Source organism: Sphaeroforma arctica, assembly GCF_001186125.1.
Source record: "Sphaeroforma arctica JP610 unplaced genomic scaffold supercont1.1, whole genome shotgun sequence".
In the NCBI taxonomy this organism is placed as follows: domain Eukaryota; class Ichthyosporea; order Ichthyophonida; genus Sphaeroforma; species Sphaeroforma arctica.
The window spans coordinates 125,313-135,562 of NW_014040557.1; the positions used below are offsets into that span (position 1 = coordinate 125,313).

Here is a 10,250-nt window from a genome sequence, read left to right on the forward strand (position 1 = left end):
TTAATATAGATCGAAGTATGGCACAACCTACATCTCACTTAGTGCGCACTGATGTCCCCAAGTCAACGTCCTTGCTTACGGGAGGGTTGCAGTTCGGAGCATCTTCTGGGGTTACAGATGCAGACACATCGACATCACCAACGACTGCACACGAAAGTGATAGTGCAAAGGAGACTGGCGAAGTCGGCCCCGAGGTATGCAAAGACATGGCAACAGGTGCCAATGGTACAGATATAGGTTTAAGTAACACTCAGGCGAGTGAAACAGACGCACGCACATACATGCAAGAACGCTTCGGGCCCGAGACCATGATGGCAGGCCTGGATAATGTGGCAGAGGTGCACACAAAGGCACCCGATAATAGGTTAGGCTCGCTGGATTCACACATGAGCAGTCCTACTATGAGGACGGCATGCGACACGCCTTCACACGATAGTCTGTTGACAATTGCACCGGTAAGGTTAGTCGCTGACGGCGACGTGCATGAACCCATAGCTACAATTGCAAACGCACACACGCAGTCGTCGGTAGACGGAACATCGAGTCCGGGGGCATTAGAGGTTACTGCAAAAAATACACAAACCTTGGTGTTAGAGGATGCAGTGGAAGCTGTTGAAGCAGTGGATGGTGGTACAACAGTGGAGAGCTCTAAATACACTGGCATAGTAGTAAACAGTGATAGTCCTGGACCTGGCGTGACTAATATCTCTGAGACAAACACATGCGAGAAACTCGATGCGAGCGCCGTAACTGGCACCGACAAAGCAGCTGAGGAGCCAGAAGATACGGCTGAATCATTGGCACAGGCTGCGAGCAAGAAACAGGCTCAGATCGACGCCTGGACTGCCGCAGCCACACAAGCATACATTCAGGCTCGCACACGCGCGAGTTTGCAGCAGATGTATTCTCGACCTGAGATCCGAACGAGTGCACCGGACACACAGCCGAGTGGAAAGGACACGGCAACAATTGGACACGTGCCTGCAAGCGTGCCCGAGATAGCAAATAATGTACCTGCGGCTGTTGGCCTCTCCGCCCCGTCGTACTTGAACACACTACATCAGCCACCTTCGAACGAGAGCAACGCACGCGTGCAGGCTCAGGCCCATGCACACATGCAGGCCTTCTCCGCGGCTGCTCGCTTGCAAGCAGTGGCACAATTGCACGCACAACAGCAGGCCGCTCAGACACAAGCACAGCTACGTAGCCACTCACAGCAGGATACCCAAGGAAATGTGGGTTCATCGGGAAGCACGCTGTCCAGTAGTACGGTAGAGCCAGCAGCAACTGGGCTGAATATACCGGGTCTTATGATGCCGCAATTGCCGGGATTGGGTGCTCATAACAGTCCAAGTGACCTCACAATGGGAGGTGTGGATATGGGCGTTGGCGTGGGAAATGGCACAAACTCCCAAGATTCATGGGGAAGTAGTACGTTCTTGCCCGCACCTAGTGTTGACCGGCACTATCCGTTTGCGTCTCAGTTACCGCCGATAGGTATGAACTCGACATTTATGAACTCTCTCATAGAGCAAACACAGATACTTCAACTGCAACAAGCACAGCAGATGGAGAATCAGTTACGCTTTCAAGCGCACAGAGCTCAGATGGCCCAGTTGCAGAAACAGCACATTGAGGCCCAAAGCAAGTCACAATCGCTACCGTCAGCACAATCGCAGCAAGGGACAGAAACAATATCATTGCAGCAATCTCATCAAACACCAACACAGCAACAACAACAACCTCAGCAGCAGCAACAGCAGCAACAGCAAACTCAGAGCAATAATTCGGGTAATAACACTACTACCTTGATGAAAAATTCTTCGTGTAACAACAGTACTTTGATGAACAGTGCGTCGGGTAGCAGCAGTAACTTGATGAACAGTGCTTCGGGGAACAACAGTAACTTGATGAGCACACCCTCGTGGATGCTGCCAGCGCCGAATTCCAGCACGAATAATAACAATCTATTTTTAGGGCTGGGTGACTACAACCAACCACCCAGCAACAGTCCCCTATCATTCACGGGGCCCACACCCTCGCAGGCGGCAGCCGCGGCCGCTACACTCAACCAGGTCACGCAGCAGGCACTTGGATCGTACGGATTTGGTTCACTCAGTTCTATGGGTACTAATGGGATGGGGAATAGCGATAGTCTTAATTCGCTCACCAGTGCGGGAAATATGAATCAATTGTCAGGCCCAAGTACCAATACAGCGGCACAACCGGCTGGATATCTGGGCAAGTCGTACACTTTTGGACACTCGTTGCCGCACGTGTCCGGAATAACAGGCTCGAGCCTGCCTGCCCTGCCCAGTTTTTTTGGGGCTAGTTCTGTTCCACCAAGGGGGAGCAATTCCTCTGTAATTAGCTCGTTCCATGGCGCACAACAGCAACAACTGCGCGATGCTCAAGCTCAGGCACAAGCGCATGCAAATGCACAGGCAGCACATGCTCACGCACAGGCACAGTTTCAGTCTATTTGGGCCAATCAGCAGCGGTCTATGGGGTTGCAGGTCATGGGCGGTACTGATGGGAGTCAGAATCACAGTGGGTTCGGGAGTTTGGCGCACACTCGGACACCTTCTCCTCATCCTGCACATACCGGCTTTGAAGCAAACTTAGAGAATTCCAATAGTCTAGGCAACATGAGTAACGGAGATCGGAATAGTTTTCAAATCTTCAATACGAGTGCACAGCCGTTTGGCGGTGTTTTCTCGCCCCCAATACCTGCAATACCTGTGCAGACGTCGCTATCCAAGGCTTCAAATGGACACGAGAATGGGTTCAACCATGGCGCTGTCGTGTCGTCTAGTCTGCAGATGACATCGGATAGCAATCAGCGGCCGAGTGTCGATAGTGTTCAAGGCGCCACAACCAGAAATGGTACTGAACAGACTAGTACGACTGACAAGGCAGCAGATACCGCTGCAAATGGTACTGGCCCGAGTACGACCGCAAAGTCGTTCACCGCGCTGAAAGGGCCTTCGAATGCGTTGGTGGCGAGCGCTAATGCGGAGATGGCAAAGCTTGGCGAGGGGTTGCTGCTGTGTCATTGGCGAGACTGTCGCGATGCCACGCCTTACACGCCGGCTGATCTGGCGCTGCACATCAAGAGTATGCACGTGGTGGATCTGAACACCAAGCCTATGCCTGCGACCTTCTCGTGCCAGTGGTTAGGGTGTAAGAGGGGCAACAAGCCATTCCCCATCGTACAACAGTACTTGAGACATCTGCAAACCCATACTAGAGAAAAGCCCTTCGCCTGTAGGCACCCTGGGTGCGGACAGACGTTTACTCAGGCAAACTGCTTGGCTGCACACACACGACTGCATACGGGTGAGCGGCCCTTCAAGTGTACTGTTGCAGGATGTACGAAACGATTTGCGTACGCCAATTGTTTGTTAGCTCACACCCGATCGCATACCGGAGAAAAGCCACGTGTTTGTTCCGAGTGTGGCAAGGGTTTCTCGGGGCTGTCAAATTTGACGGCTCACATGCGTACGCATACTGGCGAAAGGCCCTATGCCTGCAAACATGACGGGTGCGGAAAGAGCTTTGCGACTTCGAGTGATCTGGTAAGGCATGCGCGTATACATTCTGGCATCAAGCCTTTTAAGTGCCAGTATGAGGGCTGTGTTAAGGCCTTCACAACATCGAGTCAGCTGAACAACCACAACCGTACACACACTGGCGAAAAGCCCTTCCAGTGCAAAACGCCCAATTGTACCAAACGATTCGCTGATCTCACAACGCTGCGGAGACACGAGCAGATACATTTGAACAAGAAACGGAAAGCCGAGGACGCTTTGTTAGCCTTACAGCAGAAGGAGAACGGTGTGGTCCCGGATGGGGCCGGAGCATCGTCGTATCCACCGGCAGCTACTAGCAAGCGCACGAAAAAGACTGCTAATGACGAGCGCAACGGAAAGGGTTCTGGTGATCAAGGTCAAAGTAAGGATGAACGCGGGGCTGGGCCTATGAATAGCAGCATTTCAGCTGCCAATGGGACAACAAGTATGTCCTCGAACGCGAGTGGGAATACACTTGGGGTAATCTCCATACAGAACAAGGCTACAGAAAGCCACGGACAGGCGAAGCAGCCAGACCAACTGGAGTACACGCTCACGCATCTCACCCTCCCAGCAGGGTCCCAGTCGGATGGTTCTATGCTGATGTACGGTGGAGGGACGGAGAATGGACAAGCGACAAATGTGTTCATGCCGGCGGCTGTAGGTGTGGGCATGGGCGAAGCGAATTCTGGACCCAATTTCCTGAACTCTCCAAGGGGTTGAATTTGCCTATGCTGTGTACGTAGCTAATATGCACACGTCGTACACTCTGTTCCTCAATTTAAGCTTTCCTCGACCCAGAATGTAATGCGTTGTCACTCAGTGTTTAGACTGTAAATTTCGTGTGGCCTGTGCCACTTATCAACTGAGAATTGAAGTTTATGATGCCGACCGATCCCCCCTCGTCATGCTAATTAAGAAGGAGACAGCATCCGGCTAATAAACATGAAGATATATTATTTATCAATCCTTGTGTCTTCCTATAATGTTGGAGAGCAAAACGAATGTTCGTTCGAAGCTTACTGTCGCCCCAATGTTTTCATTTATATAGATGCAAGTTGAATCAAGCCATAGAACACTTCCGATCCGTATATCACAATATGACAATGTTGCCATAGTTTCCACCCAAGCATATTCGTTGAGATTCGCTTTAAATATCGGTGCAAGGAATGTGTTCATCAGCCATTTGGGTCGATTTACATCTACTAGCTTGTGCTTGCTCTCGATTTATTCTGATTTTATGAATTTTTCCATGATTGAGTGTATATAGGCATTGCAATCTAGCTACTACGTGCATCTGTGCTTGTCCGTTATCAAATTATTGATGCTACTGTAACATTGCCATGTACATATGTTGTTGAAATTTATTCTTCTACCAGAAATTCTTGGTCGACTGCTCGACAGTACCAACTCAAAAACTGGCTATGCACTTCTGTATGCTTGCAGAAAATTTCATGGCCTAGTTAGTTACGGTGAGGTGTGTAGGAAACTTGGAGGCGACCCATGTACGTCAATTTGATTCCACGGTTCACTTTTGCCGTACACCTTTGAGATGGTAAATATGTCAGCATTCCATGACGCGGCCTGCAATAGCATGGCTGCTAATACAAATAGGCGCGGTATGTGACTCAGGATCATTTACATCACCCAGGTTTCGACGTCTCATGGTCACCTCTACAATGCACTTCTAAAACCCCACAGCCCCGGGCAATCGCGTATCTGCCCCCTTAGTCTGCTGTGTGATGTAGTAAGACCTGCGTCGGCAATGCACGCATTAGATACGAGGTGCCTATGTCCGCTGAACAAATCTACTAAGTCTATATCCTGCCCGCGTACTTCCTGGGCAATCAATCTGGGAGATAGAACTGATTGGCACCCGATACCTACCCTATTTTGGGCATCTACTGTGGCCATGAGCTCCAGCCGATTCAGCTGTCTCGCTTAGCAGGGTATGGGACGATGCTTCCTTGCGAGAGGTCAGAATTCCAATCCCGCCATCGCGCTCGCTCTGCCATATTAGCTACCACAAGAAACACTCTCGACACACGCAGATCACATCTATACTGGCTCGATAAGTGTTAGATAGTCAGCAAAACAAGTGATAGCACCAGCTACCACGAAAGTTCAACTATCACTCCGTGTGAGCGTGTTTTGCTATTAGAGTTGTTAACAGTCGCTAGAATTGCTCGGTATAGACGCGAATGGGATCCGAGATGCTTGCTACGCACCGCACCTACCCTAAGTTGGAATGAGGCGTCCAGTTGTATGTTTGCCACGTAGACATATATCAGATTGCGTGCTATATCAGCGTTGTGCTAGGTTGCGTTCTTAACATCACACTTCTTGATGCGCTTTCTACGGCCAATATCATCTCAGAAGTGACTTACCGATTCTGACACGCTCGATTATTCCTTGCTTTGCACAACCATGTACGACCCATACCATCTCGGCAAATGAGCCCAGGGGCTTCGCAACTTGCGCAGAACATTCCTACTCTCAACCGCCGAATGCGATGTGATTTTGCTATAGTTTCATAGCGCTGTCATCCAGGACTGCCAGTAGAAAGCCGCATTTGACGACATATGTTTCTGCTACTCTCCCCTTGCCGGATCTTAACGAGCGAAACAGAGAACGCTATTCGAACACACCCCGTTGCAAATCGGTGACTGATCCATTGTTGGCTTACTTCAGATAAGCTGTGCGATGTCTTTTTAGCAGAAGTGATTGTGATTCCTTCGGGAAAGATGCAAGTGTCTCATCAGGTACGTGGTGCGCTCTCCTTGAGTGGACAATGAGTAGGGCTGATTCCACCGTACCTAGATTGCAGACAACGACCTCAATTGCCTCCGCTGTCAAATGTGAACGATAATCAGCAGAGCACTGCCATCCGTATTCACTTGATGGTTCCGGTACTCCAGAGAATCATTCAGTGTGACCTTTGTATGTATTGTCATCACTATTGCACTTCTGAGACTTACCGGGCATGGGTTTCTTCATGTGAGCGTCGCCACAGCCTTGGGCATGTGGCTACACATATGTTATCGCCTCAGTCCACACGCACGGAAAAGCTTATTTCTCAGTCTTATCTCTTTACTACTTCTTTTCAAACCCGGTCTTCTGGTATTACACCTGGTTTTAAAAGCGGCTTGTGCGGTTTGGCACCCAGTACATTCACCACAAGATGTTTCAAGCGGATGTTGACAAAGGTCAGACATGCATTCAGGTTGGGCGCAGCCTCCAGCTCGAGTGCAGAAGGATGGGGCGTGGTTAATCCGCGTAATGTGCTGGCAAAGAACCCCTTCAGGCCGCCGTTAGCCTGGCTCTTCCCGGGCTGTAAAATTTCAGAGAATGCTTAAATTGCGAATGCACGGATGGAAACTCAAACCAAATCACAGAAGGCGCGAGATAAGTTGGTATTTTAAATATGGAGAAGGCGGCACACACGCCTTCAAGATACTGTGCGTATTGAGTGTACTTGTAAGGTGAGGGTGTAGTGCAATGCGTCTCCTCTTCAGTCTTTTATGACAACATGGTATTCAGATAAACTTTCTCCATCTACTGATTATATCAAAAGAGAAGAGGAGGAATGATGGGAAGCCCACAGGCACCTCCATCACGACCACAAGTCAGTCAGTCCAAATGCAACAAAACAAGACAGAACATACTGTTGGCGGGTCGGAAGCTCGGCCATCCGCTGAGTATTCTGCCGACACCCTGGATACAGCCATTTCGGCCTGGCCCACTCCCTTGGGTCCTCTCATCTTGAGAAATTCCATTGAGTCGCATGATTTGGTCACCAACGGATTCCATGATGCGGCGTTTACCTTCTTGTTGAAAGCCTACTTCGGCGAATACACATTAAATGAGATACAGATCAGGATCTTTTGGGTTTACGTTCACCCTCTTGTCGAATGCTTACGTCAGCGAATACACATTTAATCAGATAAGGATATGGATCAGCATTGTCATGCACATGGGTTGCTGGCCATATATGATTTGCTTCCAGATGATTTTGTTTGTTGTATTCACAGCAAAGTACATTTCTTCGAGGCGACTACGATGAACAACTAGAGAACTTCAATACCCTGTCCTTGCCAATAGTACTGTACTAGTCTGATGAAACCTGTACCGCGATACTCAAATACCAGCCTTCCAGTTTAGCAGCAACCTCTGATATCATAGATGTCAATCCAACCAGGTAATGCGAATAGCAATTTTGAATGCTTGGCGCACACCCATCTAATAACAAAAGATCTCCACCTAGGTGCCTGCTATCAATAAGGGGAATGATATATATATACGTACAACACGCCTTCTAACCTCCTTCGTGCATTACAGAAACTTATCACCTATGTGAACGCATGATACATCAGCAGTGATACAGAACGGACGTTTTACCTGTAAAAGTAGAGGATACGGCACTGAACCCTGGAAGATAGACGTGACAAACTCTGTACACTGGGCCGTTAGCTCTACGCAGACAATCCCACCTTCCTGTGGTCCGAAGCATACAGTACACATCATTTCAATTATAACTTCTAGGTGATTATTTGTCGGGGTAAGTCTCTTGTTCGTCACAGGTAGAGCGGCGGCAGGCAAACTATAGTATACGTAATATTGCAATCAGGCTAAACAACCTCAGAACACCTGCAGTTTTGAAATATTGCAATGTTTTCGTTTGGCGAATTCTAGTTGTACTGGTCTAGAATTGATTCCGATTCGATAACTGCGAGATGACCTGAAATATGAAAAGGTGCCAACGCAAACGCGGTTCGTCAGGTACGGACATCCCCAACACGCCCCGCACACCCATAACACAGTGACTTCTGTCTGGGGTTTCATGAAGGTTCCACAGACAATGCAGAAAATAGGTTTAATTGCACATCGAAGGTGCAGCAATTTACCAACAAATGGAGATGTAGCCAGCATAGATATGTTTTATGAACATGGGCAGGGACTACATGATCCAAACCAACAACTTGAGACAAAAAAATACTTATCACCCTGTGGATCGTACAACTCAAAAACCATAAGACTCCGAATCTTGTACTCACAGACCAGAAAAACTCTCACTCGTCCAAAGCAATTCAATCGTTAACCCAGAACCCAATATTTCAAGTTACGTACCGTGCACACCACCGATTGAAAGAAGTCTTCAAAATCGTCCACAGGGAAGAATATTCTCGGATAGGTCATCTCCGTCACTGTACCTTTGGACTGGTCCATGCGGGTGCGACTAGGAGAGGGATAGACTCTCCTGCTAACCTAGATATCAAACAGACGGGTACAGAATTAGAGTGTGTGCAGATGGGGGTAAGTACTGGAGGGTGTCGAAATTGTGTTGAATTGGGATCGTTGGTATAGTGTATATGTGAGCATGCATGCCCGTAGAGTGGTAGGTAGTGTACACTCTACCACTGTTTGAACTCCTACATATATCAATTGATTGCGCTGTGAGTGTGCGATGTGACGGGTTCGTGAATCGTACTCTCCTGCCTGCTAAACTCGATCAATCTATATATACATGTCGGTTATGGGAAGCAGTATACGATGCCCTGTGTAAACGTGTAGCGCTGTATGTGATGAAGCCGTGTTGGATTTGGTGTTGTCGGGCGCTCTGGAACTGTGCTGGTTTGTACTAGCTTGTTTATATTGTTGAGGAAATATGAAATGACACAGCGCAGGTGCATTGTTGTACAACAATTGAAATATATATATAAATATAGCTTACTGTATTTTCTGGTACTATGTGTCCGCTAGTATCATCTCTAGTACCGATCACTATCGTCAAGGTGTATTGGAATCCGTGCAGCACCGTGTTGAGGTAGTAAGTGCTCTCCCAATCTACAGCAGGGTCTTCCATTACAGGGATCTAATACCAAAAATGGACGTAGAAAAATAGGTTATATCCTTCCCGATGTCGTTGAAAACGGTACATCCGGCAAGACCTCAGACCGCGGCATAACTCGCTTGCTGAAAATCGCATGCATCCACACATACATATCTAATTCAATCCGTTAAAAGACAGGTCAGGATATATAGATTAGATTTTCGTTAATAATTACATAGAATGCTTAAATCCCACCTTGGTTGAACTTCGCCGAAGTACAAAGAATGCCTCAGCACTCTTCTGATTACCATCTTCACTGTGGGCACTGTTAGTGCTAGCGTGCCGGTTATTAATATCAGTCCTCGAATCCGGATCCTCCGGTTTCTGTTGTAACGCATGATGCGTGACAAAAAATAGCAAATCGTCCCCATCGGCCGATTCTTCTGTGTCCTGGAATAACTCTTTGAAGGAGTTGTACCAGAATTCAGCATCCTCTCCAGATAATATACTCACCTGAATAAAACGCGTGTTCGACTGAGAAGAGTTTGTGTTGTTCTGTCCATTTGGACCTAAAGGTACGTTATAAGACACAATCAAAACAGTGCACTTGAATGCGTGCCCAAGAAAAGAAGACGGATACAGGAGATGACAACTACAAGACTGCCTGACGCATAGTGAGCCAACTGGCACATAGGGTGATCATTTGAAGTCATCGAATAATAATGCTGCTTTTTTATAGATGTAATATATATATATATATATATATATATATTTACTATATATATATTATAGATATATATATGTATATTATATATATATATATATATATATATATATATATATATATT

General features: G+C 47.6%; 2 protein-coding genes across 2 annotated transcripts in view; one reads left to right on the forward strand and one right to left on the reverse strand.

The window, feature by feature from the left end:
• Positions 1-4: 4 nt before the first annotated feature.
• Positions 5-4,521, forward strand: SARC_00015 (hypothetical protein). Its single transcript, XM_014306308.1, has one exon. It carries the CDS (start codon positions 18-20, stop codon positions 4,293-4,295), a length of 4,278 nt encoding a protein of 1,425 aa, XP_014161783.1. The 5' UTR covers positions 5-17; the 3' UTR covers positions 4,296-4,521.
• Positions 4,522-4,795: 274 nt separating this feature from the next.
• Positions 4,796-10,250, reverse strand: part of SARC_00016 (hypothetical protein) — a 6,713-nt gene continuing 1,258 nt past the window's right edge. Inside the window, exons 2-7 of the mRNA XM_014306309.1 lie at positions 9,658-9,915; positions 9,304-9,444; positions 8,700-8,837; positions 7,971-8,066; positions 7,238-7,411; positions 4,796-6,903 (exon numbers count right to left, since the gene is read on the reverse strand). Coding sequence (XP_014161784.1) covers positions 6,676-6,903; positions 7,238-7,411; positions 7,971-8,066; positions 8,700-8,837; positions 9,304-9,444; positions 9,658-9,915 — 1,035 coding nt within the window. The 3' untranslated portion in view covers positions 4,796-6,675. The remainder of the gene's footprint in view (positions 6,904-7,237; positions 7,412-7,970; positions 8,067-8,699; positions 8,838-9,303; positions 9,445-9,657; positions 9,916-10,250) is intronic.